Source organism: Hemiscyllium ocellatum, chromosome 24 (assembly GCF_020745735.1).
Source record: "Hemiscyllium ocellatum isolate sHemOce1 chromosome 24, sHemOce1.pat.X.cur, whole genome shotgun sequence".
In the NCBI taxonomy this organism is placed as follows: Eukaryota; Metazoa; Chordata; class Chondrichthyes; order Orectolobiformes; family Hemiscylliidae; genus Hemiscyllium; species Hemiscyllium ocellatum.
In genome coordinates, this window is record NC_083424.1 from 1,276,480 (window position 1) to 1,296,230 (window position 19,751).

Consider the following 19,751-nt stretch of genomic DNA (forward strand, 5'->3'; position numbering starts at 1 on the left):
GCCAATGGGTAGTCTGGCTATGATACCCCACTTAATGGACGGATCCCCTTTTCCCTTCCGTTGATCCCTGGAGGGCTTCTTATATTTAGGTATTTTTATCACGCCAGTATTTGATCAGCTGTATAGGGCTAATTTTGTACAATTAATGGAAAGGATAAGGCAGGACCTCCAGCGATGGAGAGACCTTCCGATTTCCTGGCTAGGGAGAATAGCATTAATTAAAATGAATGTTCTGCCCCGTCTCTTATATCCTATGAGAATGCTCCCGCTGATGCTGCCAAGTCTAGCCCTACGTAAATTATATGGCTGGTTGGGCTCCTTTATTTGGAACCATAGACGGCCCCTTATTAAGCTGAAGAAGCTACAGCTTCCACAGGCAAGGGGAGGACTGGACTTCCCAGACTTTAGGAAATATCAGTTAAGCTCCCTACTAAGTTACATAGCTGATTGGGTTTCATCTGATCCACAATCAATTTGGCTGGATATCGAAGCCTCCCAAGTAAAAAATACCCACTTATTAACCTTTTATTTTCAGATAAGAGGAAAATCATTACAGACCACTGTAAAAATCCCATAATATTAAACACAATTAAGGCCTGGAATATAATGCGGCAAAATGAGGGTAACTCACATAAAACATCCCCCCATGCACCAATAGTAGGCGCATGGGGATTCCAACCGGGGATTACAGATGCCACCTTTAAACTCTGGAGATCCAGGGGCATCTCATGCTTAGGGGACCTATTTAAAGATGGGATCCTGATGTCCTTTGAGCAGCTGCGTCTGAAATTCGGAATACCTAATGGGGATCTCTTTCGATACTTCCAAGTTCGAGATTATATACAGAGGAAGACTACATTAATAGATAGTCTTTATAAATCAGACAGAGAACGTAATGTCTTACGACCAGCGGGGGCATCCTCCGTTAGTACTATATACCATTTGCTACATGATGGAGTCTCAGGAGACATGGATGACCTGCTTAAAACATGGGAGCAGGACTTGGGGCTAGAAATCTCTGAGGATATGTGGAATGACATTTGGGAAAATGCTAGAAGAATTGCTATCTGTAACAGAACTCAGGCTATCCAACTAAAGATACTTCATAGGGCCCATATAGCTCCGGCTCGACTGGCAAAATTTAAGGCAGGAGCATCTCCAATGTGTCCTAAATGCAAAATAGAGGTGGGTACTCTTGTACATTGTCTGTGGACTTGTCAGAAAATCCGCAGATACTGGACTAAAGTGGCAAATACTCTGACAGAAATTTTAGGAACGGAAATTAGGGTGGACCCTGTATCTCTCCTTTTGGGCTTTTCGAACCTCTCATCTCTGGATATGCATGGGAAGAGACTATTTTCTATTCTCTCTTTCTGTGCAAGGAAAAATATTTTGGTGAACTGGGTGGCTGAGGGCCCCCCTGGACTTTCAAATTGGCACAGATTAATTATGGAATATATCCCCTTTGACTTCCTCACAAATATGGTGCACCGAAAGACTGAATTATTTTATAAAATATGGCAGCCCTTTTTGAATTATATAAATGCAGATATTTCGGCTATCCTAACAAGGGCTTTTATTTAGTGAAGATTTCAGACCGGGCTGCTCCGGGGCACCTTGGGAGAGGAATCCCGCACGAATACGGGTTTTATTATATTTGATGTTTATACATTCCGAGCATGTAAGAGACTTAGGTATACACTCTGGTTAGTTATAGGTTAGATTAGTAGAAAGTTGAGGTTTTTTTTTCTTTCTTTTTTCGTTTCTTTTTTTTTCTTTTTTTGTTTTCTTTCTCTTTTCTTTGTTAAATTATGACTATTGTATATATGATTTAATTGTACATCAATGTTTGTATTTGAGAGTTTTGTTTATTTTTGTAAATTTGCAAAAATGTTAAATTTCAATAAAAATATCTACAAAAAAAAAGAAATTCTTCACCAGTTTGGTCAGTAGCGACTCACCTGCTCTTACTAAAGCATCAGGATACTTTGGAAAGGAAACAATGCTTTTGAGAGATGAGAGATTAAATTTACTGTCTTAATTGTTCTGTAAGCTCAATTGGGAAGGATGAGGCCTATATGATGAACGTTGTCCAGCAACACTGCACACAGGGTGGCACAGTGGTTAGCACTGCTGCTTCACAGTGCTAGGGACCCAGGTTTGATGCCAGCCTTGGTCAGTGTGCAGTTTGCACATTCTCCCCTGGTCCGAGAGGGTTTCCTCCAAGTGCTCCAGTTTCCCACACAGTTTAAAGAAATACAGACTAGGTTGATTGTCCATGGCAAAAACTGCATGTAAGGTTAGAGGGATTAGGAATTTGATGCCAACTCCTTGGGGCATATGACCTCTTTCTATGATTCTGTGAAGTGTCCTGGAGTTGGTCTTTGGTTTTCCAAGACATCTGTGTTAGTCAGTAGAACGAAAAACCTCTGAAGAAACAAGTATCTGCCTCCCCTAAAAACAGTAAGAAACTTCAGGACAAGATGCACATCTTTCTGCAAAGTATTTTTGAGAACCCAAGAAAGCTTCCAAATTTCAGTACTCTTACTAGCTCAAACCTTTAAAGGTGAACTGTTAGTTCTGTTCAAAGATTCAGGTCTAAATGATTTGCCATCTGAACTTAGGTCTGGTCTGAAGATTTTCCACCACTCCACAGCAGCGAATGTTTGATTTCATCAACATGAAACTCAGGAAACCATGAAAAGGCATCCCATTTCATTGTTTGAGTTTTGACCCTTGGCCTACAGGGTGCTTCCTCCCTGTTTGTTCAGATGTTAATTTGTTTAAAGAATTGGTTTTGTTCATAAGTTATTTTTCAGTTTAGTAAACAAATTTGATGAAAGTTTCTGGTTAACAGTCATAAACAAACAATTAGGCTATTTTGGTGACTTTTTTCAAAACAATTATACTAATGATACAGTTAGTGGTGTAGTGGAGTTTGTTCACTACCACATTCCTCCCATCAGAGTTGAAACACTCATCTCAGTCATGCTCCAATGCCTTCATTTCAAGCACTTTGCTTTCTAAAGAATCACCACACGAACTTCTTTCTAATTCATCCTCTTTAGTCTCATTGTGTTACACTGATGGAACTAAATCTAAGAGAGGAGGGTACAACTGTTGGGACAAGTTGTTAGAAAAACTAAAGTTTATAAAAGTGAGATTCAAGTGTGAAGGCAGAAAGATTGCGTTATTAGGAGAAAGGAATAGGGCGGAGACTCCTTTGCACAGAATAATTTGACTTCCTTCCCCTCCTGCAGTAATATAAGGGGAGTTGCAGATTCTATAAATTGTGATGAATTCAAGCTACAATTGTGCAAATTTCTACTTCTGGTGTAAAGGATTTATTTACACTCAATGTTTTTCTTCTGGTTCCTCTGTCCTGGCCAATAAATTGAATTACTTATTTCATAATGGGAATAAACACCTCTCCAACATTAATTAATCCATAATTAATCAGAACCGCTCTGATTGTAATTTAATTCATGTACATTAACTACAAACTTCGCTCTGATCCACATTCCATCCTGATTAAGAATCACATTGCATATCTGTACAGCTGCTGTGCTAGAATCCTGGATCTCGCTCTGTAACAGCACTGTGGGTCTGTCGACACCACACAGACTGCTGCAGTTCAAGGTGGAATCACCATCACTTTCAAAACAATTAGGAATGGACAACAAATGCTAGCCAAATCAGTGATGTCTATGTCCCATGAACAAATAAAAAGTTCCATTGCAGCATTTAAATCCCAAGAAGGTCAATTTCAAGAGATATCAACTAACCAATACAATAATAACGACCATTTTCTTACTTTGCTTCAGCTCCTAGTATTTCGTGTTGTGGCACTCCTTCAATTGCTCCAACAACCGATGTGAAGAACCAAAGGTTCAAGTTGGCAGGAATCCCAGTGCAGAAGCTGCTTAATTCACTTTCAAAATTGGCAGAATCATTGGGAAGAACTGTATTTAAAAATGTGCATTAGAAAAGTTATTGAACAATTTTTATATTAAAGGATCTTACAGTCTGAGAATATAAATGAACATTAGAACAACTTAAATTCACATAATATATCCTTTAGGAATTTCTAAATACTAAACAACCATTGAATTTCTTTTAAAATGTAGTCATTTAGTTCTGTGAGAAAACACAGGAAACTGCCAACTGCAAGTGAGTTAGACATCTGTTTCTTCTGGAATGGGTCAAGAGAAAATTTGTCCAAACAACAGTAGACACTTATTCTCTGTAACTCAAATAGAGTAATTTATATCCACACGTTGAAGCAGTTTGGCCTCAAATGAACCCATCACTGAAACACGGTGCCTTAGAAAACGCTGCCTTGGTATTGAGAAAGTTAGCCTAGAACATAAAGGGCTTGAAGACAACCCTCTGACTGAAGATGAAGAATATTTCCAAGCAGCACACACCTTCCACTTCTGATAGAAAGTTTCTTTGGATTCCTTAATCCATAATATTAAATATTGAGCATGACGATCTTTCTGGTTCAACAAACACACCAACAGATGAACAATCAGGAACAGACCATTCAGGAGAGATGTTAGGAAGCACCTCCATACACAAAGGGTAGCAGATGTTTGAAACTCTTCCATAAATGGCAGTTGATGCTCGATCAGTTATAGAGTCACAGAGATATTTATACAACCCTTGTAACAGACCCTTCAGTTCAACCCGTCCTTGCCAACCAGATATCCTAAACTGAATTAGGCCCATATCCCTCTAAGTCTTTCCTATTCATATATCTAAATCTTTTTTAAAATGTAGTCATCGTGCCCACCTCTATCACTTCCTCTGGCAAGTCATTTCAACTCACCAACCTCTGCATAAAAGCATTGTCCTACAGGTCTTTTTTAAATCCCTTCCCTTTTACCTTAAATCTGTGCCCTCTCTATTTAGACTCCTTTACCCTTGGGGTAAAAAAACCCTTGGCTATTCACCCTATCTGTGCCCCTCATGATTTTATAAATCTCTGTAAGAACACAGAACGCAACAGCGCAGTACAGGCCCTTTGGTCCTCAATGTTGCGCCCACCTGTGAAACCAATCTGAAGCCCATCTATCCTACACTACTCTATTAGCATCCATATGTTTATCCAATGACCATTTAAGTGCCCTCAGCGAGTCCCCTCAGTCTCCAAGACAAAAGTTCCAGCTTATCCAGTCCTTCCTACAACGTAAACTCTCCAGTCCCATCAACATTCTTGTAAATTTTTCTGTACCCTGTCTAGTTTAATAACATCCTTCCTATAGTAGTGTGACCAGAATTGTACACAGTATTCTAAAAGAGGCCTCACTAATGTCTTGTACAGCCACAAAATTATATCCCAACTCCTAGACTCCTTCACCACTCGGTCTACCTACGACACCACTTTCAAGGAATCATGAACCCGGGTCCTTCTGTTTAATAATACTCCCCGGGCCCAATTATTAATATTAATAAGTCCTGCTCGCCTACCAAAACACAAGCTGACATCTATGTAAATTAAACTCCATCTGCCACTTCTTGGTCCACTGGCCCATCTTATCAAGATCTCTCTGTACTCTTAGATAACCTTTTATACAGTTCACTATGCTACCAATTTTGGTTTCATCCGCAAACGTACTAACCATACCTCCTGTATTCTCATCCAAAAATTGTTATTCAACACTTATATCAACAATGTTAATATTAAATCTGAGATAGATCAACTTTTGTTAAGAGATATGGAGTTTGGCCACAGATCACCCATGATCACACTGAATGGCGGAACATGCTCAAGGAAATAAATGGCCTACTCTTGTTTCTATGTTCTTAAAACGATTGTGCTTGTGCAGAAAGTGCTTCTCCTGATGTTACAACATCTGCAGAAAATGTGATCTACAAAATATCCATTCCAGATGCAGTATTGATAAGATGTGAAGCCCATAACCTAACCTCCCCCATTCAGATGAATGCAGGAGCTCCCACACGTTCAATTGGGAGCAGCCAGATTTTGGCAGCCCCCTACCAAGGGCAAGAAGCAAATTAACTAGTCATTCAACTCGTTGCAGTCTGTGGGGCTTTGGTAAATGACAAGCTGCAGCAACTGAAATTCAAAATTAAGGAATCGGCTGTGAAGCACTTTGGGACATTGAGAACCATTAACCATTGAGAACACCATCCTCGACAAGGATTTGGAACTTAGATAATTATTTATGGAATGCAGGGCAATTAAATTAGAAGTTGCTCTATACTTTACATAGAATCATTATAAAAGTTACTTAATTAAAACATGCACTAAATGCTACATTTCAGCTGCAAATGCAGTACCTTTGAACAATGGCACCCATTCTGACAGATCAGATGGATTTGAATTTCCTCTCCTTGATATATTTGTTGGCATCAGAGTCAGAAGCTTTTTGTAAATAATGGACCTATCAAAAAGTAGAAGAGTATTTTGTCCCCCTGCAAACATATGAAAACGTGGGCATTGCAACTGATACAGGACCATGATAGTTTCCAACAGTGCGACACAGTATTTACATCGTTCACAATGGTTTCAAACCCACTGTATCAGTGCCAGCCAGATATTCCCCTGTGTACACAGAGAGAAGTTCAGTGAAATGGTTACATATAGCCACAGAATTTTAGACAGCACAACAATATTAACCTAATTCAAAGATTAAATAAAGTATAATTTCACATAATTATGCACCACAGAAAGAGGCCATTCAACCCATTAAGCATGTGCTAGTTCTTTGAAAGAGCCACCAGATTAATCCCACTCCCAACTTCCTCCCATCTTTGCAAATTTCTCCTCTTCAGGTATTGATTCAACTCCTTTTTGAAAATCTGAATATCAAATTGGTTTCCACTGTGCTTTTCAGACAATTTTTAGGTCATAGCTTGATGTATAAAAAATTAATTTCCCTCTGCTTCTCATCAATAAATATAAATTTGAGGTGTCTTGATTTCAAAATCTTCATCACTGAACTTCCAGAGAAAGTATATTCCCGTCAGGGTGAAAGGGAAGGCTGGTAGGTATAGGGAATTCTGGATGACTAAAGAAATTGAGGGCTTGGTTAAGAAAAAGGAAGCATATGTCAGGTATAAACAGGACAGATCGAGTGAATCCTTAGAAGAGTATAAAGAAAGTAGGAGTATACTTAAGAGGGAAATCAGGAGGGCAAAACGGGGACATGAGATAGCTTAGGCAAATAGAATTAAGGAGAATCCAAAGGGTTCTTACAATATATTAAGGACAAAAGCGTAACTAGGGAGAGAATAGGGCCCCTCAAAGATCAGCAAGGCGGCCTTTGTGTGGAGCCACAGAAAATGGGGGAGATACTAAATAAATATTTTGCATCAGTATTTACTGTGGAAAAGGATATGGAAGATATAGACTGAAGGAAATAGATGGTGACATCTTGCAAAATGTCCAGATTACAGAAGAGGAAGTGCTGGATGTCTTGAAATATTTAGAGGTGGATAAATCCCCAGGACCTGATCAGGTGTACCCGAGAACTCTGTGGAAAGCTAGAGAAGTAATTGCTGGGCCTCTTGCTGAGATATTTGTATCATCGATAGTCACAGGTGAGATGCCGGAAGACTGGAGGTTAGCAAACGTGGTGCCACTGTTTAAGATGGGCGGTAAAGATAAGCCAATAGAACTATAGACCAGTGAGCCTGACCTCTGTGATGGGCAAGTTGTTGGAGGGAATCCTGAGGGACAGGATTTACATGTATTTGGAAAGGCAAGGACTGATTTGGGATAGTTAACATGGCTTTGTGCGTGGGAAATCATGTCTCACAAACTTGATTGAGTTTTTTGAAAAAGTAACAAAGATGATTGATGAGGGCAGAGCAGTAGATGTGATCTGTATGGACTTCAGTAAGGCGTTCGACAAGGTTCCCCATGGGAGACTGGTTAGCAAGGTTAGATAACATGGAATACAGGGAGAACTAGCCATTTGGATATAGAACTGGCTCAAAGGTAGAAGACAGAGGGTGGTGGTGTAGGGTTGTTTTTCAGACTGGAGGTCTGTGACCAGTGGAGTGCTACAAGAATCGGTGCCGGGACCTCTACTTTTTGTCATTTACATAAATGATTTGGATGCGAGCATAAGAGGGACAGTTAGTAAGTTTGCAGATGACACCAAAATTGGAGGTGTAGTGGACAGCGAAGAGGGTTACCTCAGATTAAAACAGGATCTGGACCAGATGAGCCAATGGGCTGAGGAGTGACAGATGGAGTTTAATTCAGATAAATGTGAGGTGCTACATTTTGGGAAAGCAAATGTTAGTAGGACTTATACACTTAATGGTAAGATCCTAGGGAGTGTTGCTGAACAAAGAGACCTTGGAGTGCAGGTTCATAGCTCCTGGAAAGTGGAGTCACAGGTAGATAGGATAGTGAAAAAGGCATTTGGTATGCTTTCCTTTATTGGTCAGAATATGGAGTACAAAGTCGAGACGTCATGTTGCGGCTGTACAGGACATTGGTTAGGGCACTGTTGGAATATTGAGTACAATTCTGGTCTCCTTCCTTTCGGAAAGATGTTGTGTAACTTCAAAGAGCTCAGAAAAGATTTACAAGGATGTTATCCGGGTTGGAGGATCTGAGCTACAGGGAGACGCTGAACAGGGTTGGGCTGCTTTTCTTGGAGTGTCGGAAGCTGAGGGGTGACCTTATAGAGGTTTATAAAATTGAGGGGCATGGATAGGATAAATAGACAAAGTCTTTTCCCTGGGGTCGGGGAGTCCAGAACTAGAAGGCATAGGTTTAGGGTGAGAGGAGAAAGATATAAAAGAGACCTAAGGGGCATTTTTTTCACACAAAGGGTGGTACATGTATGTAATGAGCTGCCAGAGGAAGTGGTGGAGGCTGGTACAATTGCAACATTTAAGAGGTATTTGGATGGGTGATGAATAGGAAGGGTTTGGATGGATTTCGGCCGGGTGCTGGAAGGTGGGGTTAGATTGGGTTGGGATATCTGGTTGGCATGGATGGGTTGGACCAAAGGGTCTGTTTCCATGCTGTACATCTCTATGACTCTATGGTGTCTCTTTATTTCATCCCTATGATTCTGGCCAACTAACTTAAAAGGATTGGCAAGTAGAGACACAGGGGATGTCTCAGAATTAACAGAATAGATATATCCCAAGTAAGAAAGGTTCCTAAGGATGGACAAAGCATTCATGGTCAACCAGAAATGTTAAAAATAGTAACTTGCTTAAAAAAGCATACAAACTGTGCAGCCGGTGGCAAATCAGAAGATTGAACAGAAATTTTAAAAAGCAAATAATTACCAAAAAAATTAATGAGAAAAATTAGAGCACAAGAGAACTCGAGACAGAAATATAAAAACAGTAAGAATTTCAACAAATACTTTAAAACGTGAAGTTCAAAAAGTGAGCCCTAGTCCTATAGAAAATGAAGCTAGGGTATTCATAATGGAAAATCAGACAAAGACAGAAGTAACATCCCAGAAGCAGTGATAAAATCAGGAAATAAAAAGGAGGGAAGAACTCAGGAAAATCTCAATCATCTGAAGAGTCACTAAGGAAACTGTTGGGGGTCCAGGCTGACATGCCTTGGTCTTTATGGACTTCAGCCCAGGGTTTTAAGAGAATTGGCAGTGAGCTAGCTGCATTGATTATAATTTTCCAAAACTCCTTTGATTCCAGGACTGTCCTATTAGATTGGTACATACCAAATGTAACTCCTATATTCAAAAAGGGAACGAGACAGAAAGCAGGAATCTACAAGCCAATTAGCTTACCATCTGCCATAGGGAAAATAGTCGAAGTTATTATTAAACAATTCACAGCAGGGCATTTGGACAAATTCAAGTCAATTAGTCAGAGTCATCATAGTTTTTTGAAAGGAAAATCATGTTTAGACAACTTATTGGAGTTCTTTGAAGACATAACACATGCTGTGGATAGAAGGTTGTTGCACTGTAATTAAATGCTCATATTTAATATGGTCTGAAGAATTCCTGTGCCTAACAGAATAAGGGAACAAATGAGCGATGTATTACAGTTGAGTGTCACTTGGTTTATAAATTTGAGAAACTAGTAATCAATGCGGATAGATTTATATAGAGTGTGGCTAATCGAAATAAAGTTATCACTAAAAACATGAACTTGGATTCTGTTTAGTTAGTTATTTTCTAGTGCATTAGATTTCCAAAAGGAATTTAATAAGGTGCTACATTAAAGATTATTGGAGAAAGTAAGATTTCAAAGTGTAGGGCCTGGCATATGGCATGGATAAAAGATTGGCTGGTTAACAGGAAGCAGGCAGAAGGTGTAAATGGATATTGTTAAGATTGTGAAAATGGAACAAATTACGTGCCACACAGATCAGTGTTGGAACTTCAACTTCTTTTAAAATTTATATAAATGACCTAGAAGGAGAGACATGATAGCACAGTGGTTAGTACTACTGCCTCAGAGTACCAGGAATCGGGTTCAATTACAACCTTGGGTGACTGTCTATGTAGAGTTTGCATATTTTCGCCGTGTATATGTGGATTTTTGCCAGGTGGCCTGCTTTCCTCCCACAGTCCAAACATGGATGGTTGGGTGGATTGGGCATGCTAAATTGTCCCATGGTGTCCAGGGACATGCAGGCTGAATGGATTACCCATGGTTAATACAGGGTTACGAGGATAGGGTGGTGGGGTGGGTCTGGGTGTGTTACTCTTCTGAGGATCAGTGCAGACTTCATAGGTTATCTGCACTGTGGGGATTCTATGAACTTTTCTCTCTGGAGAGGAGGAAGAGAGGTGACCTGATCGAGGTATACAAGATAATGAGAGGTATGGATAGAGTCAATAACCAGAGACTTGACCCAAGGTAGGATTGATTGGCATGAGGGGTCATAGTTTAAAGATATTAGGAGAAAGGTAGAGGGGACGTCAGAGTAAAGGGTCTTTACACAGAGAGTTGTGAATGTATGGAATGCGTTGCCAGCAGTGGTGGTGGAAGCAGAGTCATTACGGACATCTAAGCAACAGCTGGATATGCACATGGATAGCAGTGAATTGAGGGGTGCATAGGTTGTTATTTTATTTTACATGAGGATTAATCGTTGGCACAATGTTGTGGGCCAAGGGGCCTGTCCTGTGCTGTACTTTTCTATGTTCTATAAATGGAAGAAAGACATGGCTACTATACTTGAGAAAAATGAGTTGTGAAGAGAACACAAGGAAGTTACCAAAAGAGTTTGATGAATTAAGTGAGTAGGCAAAGATGTGGCAAATGGAATAAAACAGGGGAAAATGGGAAGTTGCCCATTTAGGTCAGAAGAATAAAGAAGCATATTATTTAACGTTAAGAGTTCAGAGTGTCCTCGTGGTTAGAATGCAGGTGCAGAGAGTTATCCAGACAGCAAACAATGTTATTGCTTATTGAGGGGAAAATGGAGAACAAAAGGCGAGAGGTTAAGCTTCAATTACGCAGGGGAGTGATGAGAGTGCATGATAGCAACCAGGATTAGTCGCATCATTTAAGAAAGTTTTAACTGCATTGGAGAGAACTCAGAGTAGGTTTATTAGACTAATGCCTCAAATTGCTAGGTTGCCTTTTGAGTAAAGGTTGGATGGGCTAGGCTTGTACCCATTGGAGTTTAGAAAAGGCTTTCTGCATAAATGCATAAAATCTTGAGAGAACTAGAGGTCACTTAAACAGAGTTTGGGATTTTTATCACCTCTTAGAAGGTCGAGAATCATTGGGAAGTACATTCCTCAAAAGGCGGTGGAAGGTCAGTCCTTGAATATTTTAAAGGCAGAGGTGGACGGTTTCTTGTTAGGAAATGGCTTTGAAAGGTTCCCGTAGGTTGGTGAGAATATGGATCAGATTACAGTCAGGTCAGCCATTATCTGATTGAATGGCAGAGGAGGCTCAAGAGCCTGAACAGTCTATTCCTGCTCCTGATTCTTAACCCCCTTTGCTCTCAAGAGAATAATCTCTTAACCAGAACGTTCCTGTGATATATCACAGGAAGTAGGAAGAAAGCTTAAAATAGCCACGATAAGTTAATTTTATATTTCTGAGCTTATGCTGCAGGTTTAAAATATGGTTACGTGCTTAATACAGCTTGCCTTTAATTTTTTCCCTACACTACAGCGCCAGCAGTTCAAAAAGTACCAGTTTGAAGCACTTATGCTTTTAGAAAAGCATAAAAATGTTGCTTTCTTTCACCATTTACTTTTTTATAGTTATACAATGAGGATAGAACACAGAACATTACAGCACATTACAGGCCCTTTGGCCCTCAATGTTTCATCGACCTGTGAAACCAATCTGAAGCCCATCTATCCTACGTTATTCCATTAACATCCATATGTATATCCAATGACCATTTAAATGCCCTTAAAGTTGGTGAGTCTACTACTGTTGAAGGCAGCGCATTCTGTGCCCTTACAACTCTGAGTAAAGAAACTACCTCTTATATCTGTCCTATATTTAACACCCCTCAATTTAAAGCTATGTCCCCTCGTGCTAGCCATCATCATCCGAGGAAAATAGCTCTCACTATCCACCCTATCTAATCTTCTGATCTTCTTGTAATTCATTCCTAGATTTGACCCTTTTCTCACACCCCTACAGAACGGTAGTGGTACACAACTCACACAGTCTCAGTAACTCAAGTAGTACAGCACTCATGTCTCATGATGCACCACAAGTCCCACTGTTTAACCATCTTGATTCTTCCATTTTCACTTTAAAAAGCAACTTATTTGGACACAGGTACAATTCAGTCAATTACAAGTAAGTGCTTTTTTAAAAAGTCAAGAATAAGCTATAATACTGGGGCAAATTCAGACTGTGACATAGCCTGCAATTCCATAAGTATTCTAGATTTCTTCATAATAAACACTGACAATTTATTGTATTGTTTACAGAATCATACGTGGGCAAGCTACATACCTAAGACCCGTGCAGTTATCAAAAGCATCAATGCCAAGTCTCAACAGGCAACCAGAGAGGGAGTTCTTTCCAAACAACACTGATGTGATTTGAGCTGATGAGCACAATCCATTTCCAACTGCAAAGCAAAAAGGAACAACAAGTTATTTTCAGGAAGAATACATGTGAAAGTTGTTTAAAGTTACTGATATGTTGCTAATGTAGTTAAAGTCCTGTCAGATTCAGCTTGATTTGTTCTGACCTGATGCTATAGGCTCTAGAGTGTGGTCAGTTTTTGGTCACCTCAACATCACTGGTGTAAGGAGATGGTCTTATTGAGCCACTTCTAATCAACAGACCTGATGATTGAATATTCAGAAACTGAAGCAAGAAGTCCCTCAGTGAAGGAGTGGCAGATAGAGTTTAATTTATATAAATGCAAAATAATGTTTTTTTTTGGAAGAGCAAATCAGAACAGGACTTATACTCATAATGGTAAGGTCCCAGGGAGTGCTGCTGAACAGAGAGACCTTGGAATGTAGGTTCATAGCTCCTTGAAAGTAGAGTTGCAGATAGATAGGATAGAGAAGAGGGAGTTTGGTATGCTTTCCTTTATTGGCCAAGTATTGCATATAGAGACTGGGAGGTCATGTTGAGGCTGTACAGGACATCAGTTAGGCCACTTTTGGAATATTGCGTGCAATTCTGATCTCCTTTCTGTCAAAGGGATATTGTGAAACTTGAAAGGCTTCAGAAAGATTTACAAGAATGTTGCCAGGTTGGAGGGTTTGAACTATAGGGAGAAACTGACTAAGTTGGGGCTGTTTTCCCTGGAGTGTCAGAGGCTGAGGGGTGACCTTAAAGAGGTTTATAAAATCATGATGGGCATGGATATCATAAATAGACAAGGTCTTCTCCCTGGAATGGGGGAGTCCAGAACTAGGTTGCATAGGTTTAGAGTGAGAGGAGAAAGATATAAAAGTGACCCAAGGGGAAACTTTTTCACACAGATATGGTGCATGTATGGAATGAGCTGCCAGAGGAAGTGGTGGAAGCTGGTATAATTACAGTATTTAAAAGGCATCTGGATAGGTAAATGAATAGGAAGAGTTTAGAGGGCTATGGGCCAAGTGTTGGCAAATGGGACAAGATTAGGTTAGGATATCTGGTCGGCACAGACGGCTTGGACTGAAAGATCCGTTTCCATGCTGTACATCTCTATGACTAAGACACGTACTGATAAAATCAGCTATGCTCAAAGACAGCAAGTGGAATACTACAGTAGGTCATGTGAGGAGGCGATGGTTTAATGGCACTTTCGCTGGACTGTTCATCCAGAGAACGAAGTACTAATGGTCTGGAGACCCGGATTAGAATCCTGCCACAGCAAATGGTGGAATCTGAATTCAATAAAAATCTGAAAGAAGGAGTCTAATGATGTCCATAAATCCATTGTCAATTGTTAAGAGAAAAACCATCTGGTTCAATAATATCCTTTAGGGAAGGAAACTGCCATCCTTACCCGGTCTGGACTACACGTGACTCCAGCTCCACAGCAATGTGGTCGACGTAACTGCCATTCGGCAATTAGGGATTGGCAATAAATGTTGGCCAAGTCAGCGATGTCCACATCGCATTGACTACTATTATTTAAATTCATTACAGATGAGGACAGCACAATAGGATAATGTCCTAGTATATTTCAATGCTGCACAATTGTAAAGCAATGCTTTAATACCTCAACTTATTTGGAGGAGCCTTCAGCAAAATTTTAGTCAGCAATAAGAAAATAGCAAACTTCTCACTTCAGCTGATGGTAAATTTCACTCACTAGCTCAGAACACTCTTATTTAAAACCTTTCCAGCTTCCTCATTTCACCAATTTATCATTTACATATTTTTTGTTTGATAGGAAAGCTGTTCATTCACTGATACAGGGAAACAACAGCATCAGTATTTGTAGTGCACAGTGATCCATTAAATTTCATGACCCCATTCCCTGAAATGGGTGAAAAATGTGTTTGCTGTTTCAAATACCACAGGAAAATATATCACCTGGTTGCCATATGCTTACAGGAGCCTTTTGTAAGGTGCTGCCATTTCCAAAAGTACCTAAAACAGGCTTGCCAATTTGATAACCTGAAATCAATAAATACATCAGAACAGATTACATTATTTGCATATTTCACAGATGGTCTCCACTAACATCAAAAAAACAATTTTTGAAAAAATCATGATCACTTTTCATCATCTGGAATGCATTACCCAAAAGGACAGTGCAAGCAGTATATTATCTAGAATTGAACATAGATTCTCAGTTCTTATCTGCATAGTATGTGCACGCTGTTGCCCTTCCTTAATTACCCCTGACCCGAGTAGCTTATTTGGCCATTTCAGAGAACAGATAAAAATCACCTACCTTGTTCTGTATCAGGAATGACATGCAGGCCACAACCACAGATAGCTTTATGGCTGCCATCACGGAGTCTCGCTTTCAATTCTAGTTATTTTTATTCATTGACTTTAAATCCCACTGCTGCAGTGGTATGATTAACATTCGTCTCTGGAGCATTAGCTGGGTCACTGGATTACCATGAATAGAGCCACTGATGCCGCCATTTCCCCTAAAGAGCCATCATGCCTGTCCCAATCCTGTGAAGAAATATTCAGTTGGTCCCACTCCCTTGCTGCTCCATAATAACCTTGTTCTTCATCTCCCTTCAGTGTTTATCCAACTCCCTTCTGAAAGTTACAATGTCCTACCATTCTTTCTGGCATTGGATTCTAGATCCTGGAAAGTCCTCCTATTGCTTCTATTTCTTTAATTGCCTTAACTCTAATCTCTGGTTACCTATACCAGTCTCATTAGAAACAGTTCATTCTTATTTCCTTACTGCAAAAACTATTCAACTCTGAACAGCAGCATCGAACATTCTCCTAGTTTCACTAGCTTTTGTGGGACAACTCCAGTTTCACAAATTTCTTCAAATAATCGAAGACCAAGCTTTTTTTATTCATTCTTGGGAGTGAGATCTTACAGTTGGCATCCCTAATCACCATTGCAAAGGTAAGCTGACAGGCTACAGGCACATCTGTAGTGCTGCTGTGGGGGCAGCTCCAGGAATTTGATCCAGCAACACAGTGAAGAAATAACTAGATAGTTCCAAGTTGGGAGGGTGTGCATCTCGGAGAGGAGCTTGTAGGTGATAGCCCTGCGCTTATCCTGTCCTTGCCCTTCTAACTGATAGGGGTCACTGGTTTGGAATATGCTGTTAGTGTTACTGAAGTGCACCTTGAAGATGGGACACATTGCTGCCTAATGGTAGGCAAAATGAATATGTAAAGGGACAGATGGAGTGTCAAACAAATGGGCTGCTCTGACTTGGATGGCGTCGAACTTCTTGAGGTAGTTTGAGCTGCACCCATCCAGGCAAGCAGAGAACTTTCCAGCATATTCCTGATTGTTCTGTTGATAGCAGACAGACTTTCAGGAATCAGGAGGCAAGTAACTCACCTCAGAAATACAAGCCTCTGACCTGCTCTTGCTGCCATGGTATTTAAATATACCTGCTCTGATCCAATTTCTGGACAATGGTAACACCGACGATATTGATGTTATTGCTGAATGCCCTATCAATCTGTTGAATGTAAAGTGAAGATGAATTAATTCTCTCCTTGCTGGAGATGGTCAACTCCTGACAGTTGTGTGGCAACAATATTACTTGTACTTATCAGCCAAAGCCTTATTAGTACATCTCGTTACAAGCAGATATGGGCTTTTCAACATCTGAGGAATGCAAATAGTACTGAACACTTAAATTTCTAAAATTTCTACTTCTAATATTATGTTGGAGGGAAGTTCATTGAGCAAGATATTGAAAATGGTTAGGCTTAGGACACGATCCTGATGAACTCCTGCAGCAATGTTCTGGGACAGAGATGCTTGAACTTCAACAATCACAACCACTTTGTGCTGGTATGATTCCGATCTGTGGAAATATCTTCCCCTGATTTTTATGGATTTCAATTTTACTCAGGCACAGTCTTAAATGCTGCCTAAATTTCAGGGACAATCACTTCCCTCTCACCTTTGGAATTCATCTTTGTTATCCATGATTGGAAGGAGATTGCAACGAGGTTTGGAACGAATGGCCCTGGTGGAATCCACACTGAGAATCAGCAAGATTACAAAGACCAATGCAGCACTGGAACAGGCCCTTCAGTCCACCAAGCCTGCCCCAATACATGATACCTATCTAAACTAAAAACCTTTTGTCTCTACACAGTCCATATCCTGTATTCGTTGTGTATTCATAGACAGGTCGTTCTGTTAGAACATGCATTTTGTCAACGCAATTGACAAACTGGGGATGCTGTTTCTACAGTGCAAATTTTAAGAAGTGTGTTGGCTGTAACGCGATTACAGCGCCAACGCTAAGTGCTGTTTCTATAACATGGGGTTAAAACATCATGCAACCATCACGTTTTAGAAGAACTGGCTGTATCTATCAAGCAACCTCTTAAATATGGTATCTGCCTTTACCACAACCTCTGGCACTAAACAGACAGTGTAAAAATCTTGCCTCTCACATCTCTTTTAAACTTACCCCCCTTACCTTCAACCTATGTCCCCTAGCAATTGACATTTCCAATCCGGAAATAAAATCCTCCATCTACTATAATTTTATAAACTCTAATCAGGCCACCCTTCAGCCTCTGAAATTCAGGTGAAAACAAACCAATTTTCTCAAATCTCTCCTCATAGCTAATACTCTCATTTTCTGTACCCTAAACAAAGCCTCCACACTCTTCTGGTATTATGGCAACCAAAACTGTACGCAATATTCCAAATGTGGCCAAATTAAAGTTCCATTTGGCTGCAACACTATTTGCCAATTTTCATACTCTGTACCCCAGCCAATGAAGGTAAGCATGCCATACCCCTTCTTGATCACATTATCCACGTGTTGCCACTTTTCAGGCAACTGTTGACCTACATGCTTAAATCCCTCTGTATGTTAATATTTCCAAGGGTTTTGCCACTTACTGCATACAGTACTTCCCAACTGCATTAGACCTTCCAAACTGCATCACCTCATCATTTGCCTGGATTAAATTACACCTGCCATTTCCACAGCTCCCCCAATCTGCAAACTTACTTAGACTACCTACATTCTCTTGCAAATCACTTGTGTTACAAAAAATAATACCTCAGGAACAGAGCACTAGTCAGACATGTCCAGTCAGAAAAACATTCTTTCACCACTCCTCTCTGTCTTCTATGAAGAAGCAAATAAACGTATGAACATATAAAATGAGAAGTCGACCATTCAATAGGATTATGACTTATCTCATGGCTTATCGGTTTCTGTTTTAAAATTCCAAATTCCCACCTAAACCCAATAACTGCTGCATTAACTTTCCATCAATTCAATTATTTAAATTCGATTGATGGGATGCAAACTGACTGGATTAAATGAGGCCTGCATTTTTAACAAGTCATACCTGGTTAAGTATCAGAATGGTCAGGTAAATGCCAGTTTTATAGCTATAACTTTGAAACTGCCTTGTAAATCCAAGACTATTGCACTAATTATATATAATATATTAGGAGAAAGTGAGGTCTGCAGATGCTGGAGATCAGAGCTGAAAAATGTGTTGCTGGAAAAGCGCAGCAGGTCCGGCAGCATCCAAGGAGCAGGAGGATCGACATTTCGGGCATAAGCCCTTCTTCAGGAATGAGGAACGTGTGTCAAGCAGGCTAAGATAAAAGGTAGGGAAGAGGGACTTGGGGGAGGGGTGTTGGGAATGCGATAGGTGGAAGGAGGTTAAGGTGAGGGTGATAGGCCGGAGAGGTCAGGAAGAAGATTGCAGGTTAGGAAGGCGGTGCTGAGTCCGAGGGCTGGGACCGAGATAAGGTGGGGGGTGTGTGTGTGTGTGCGTGTGTAAAAGAGGGGAAACGAGGAAGCTGGAGGGCTGGGACTGAGATAAGGGGGGGGGGGGGGGGGGGGGGGGGGGGGGGGGGTGGGTGTGGGTGTGTGTAAAAGAGGGGAAATGAGGAAGCTGGAGAAATCTGCATTGATCCCTTGTGGTTGGAGGGTTCCTAGGCGGAAGATGAGGCACTCTTCCTCCAGGCTTCGTATTAACATGGTCTGGTGATGGGGGCAGCTCAGGACCCGCATATCCTTAGCGGGGGGGGGGGGGGAAAGAGTGGTTAAAGTGTTCAGGGGAATGCAGAACCACCCAGATGAACTCCTTCTTCAAGGACCACAACTTCCCCTCAAACGTGGGTGATGATGCTCTCTACCGCATCTCCTCCAATTCCTGCTCCTCCGCCCTTGAACCCCGCCCCATCAATCGCCACCAGGACAGAACCCCACTCGTCCTCACCTACCACCCCACCAACCTCCAGATACTTCATATCATCCTTCATAATTTCCGCCACCTCCAAACAGACCCCACCACCAAGGATATATTTCCCTCCCCTCCTCTATCAGCGTTCCGGAAAGACCAATCCCTCCGTGACTCCCTCGTCAGGTCCACACCCCCCACCAACCCAACCTCCATTCCCAGCACCTTCCCCTGCAACTGCAAGAAATGCAGAACTTGCACCCACACCTCCCCCCTCACTTTGCTCCAAGGCCCCAAGGGATCCTTCCATATCCGTCACAAATTCACCTGCACCTCCACACACATCATTTACTGCATCCGCTGCACCTGATGTGACCTCCTCTACATTGGGGAGACAGGCCACCTACTTGGGGAATGTTTCAGAGAACACCTCTGGGACATCCAGACCAACCAACCCAACCACCCCATGGCTGAACACTAACTCCCCTTCCCACTCCGTCAAGAAC

At 41.0% G+C, this 19,751-nt stretch overlaps 1 protein-coding gene across 5 annotated transcripts in view; it reads right to left on the reverse strand.

Annotated features, from left to right (window-relative positions):
• tctn2 (tectonic family member 2) overlaps window positions 1-19,751 on the reverse strand; it is a 90,505-nt gene that overhangs the window by 11,655 nt on the left and 59,099 nt on the right. For all 5 annotated transcript variants that reach the window (XM_060843314.1, XM_060843313.1, XM_060843311.1 and 2 more), the window contains 4 exons: window positions 14,950-15,033; window positions 12,916-13,033; window positions 6,307-6,410; window positions 3,815-3,962 (listed from right to left, as the gene is read on the reverse strand). In XM_060843314.1, coding sequence (XP_060699297.1) covers window positions 3,815-3,962; window positions 6,307-6,410; window positions 12,916-13,033; window positions 14,950-15,033 — 454 coding nt within the window. The remainder of the gene's footprint in view (window positions 1-3,814; window positions 3,963-6,306; window positions 6,411-12,915; window positions 13,034-14,949; window positions 15,034-19,751) is intronic.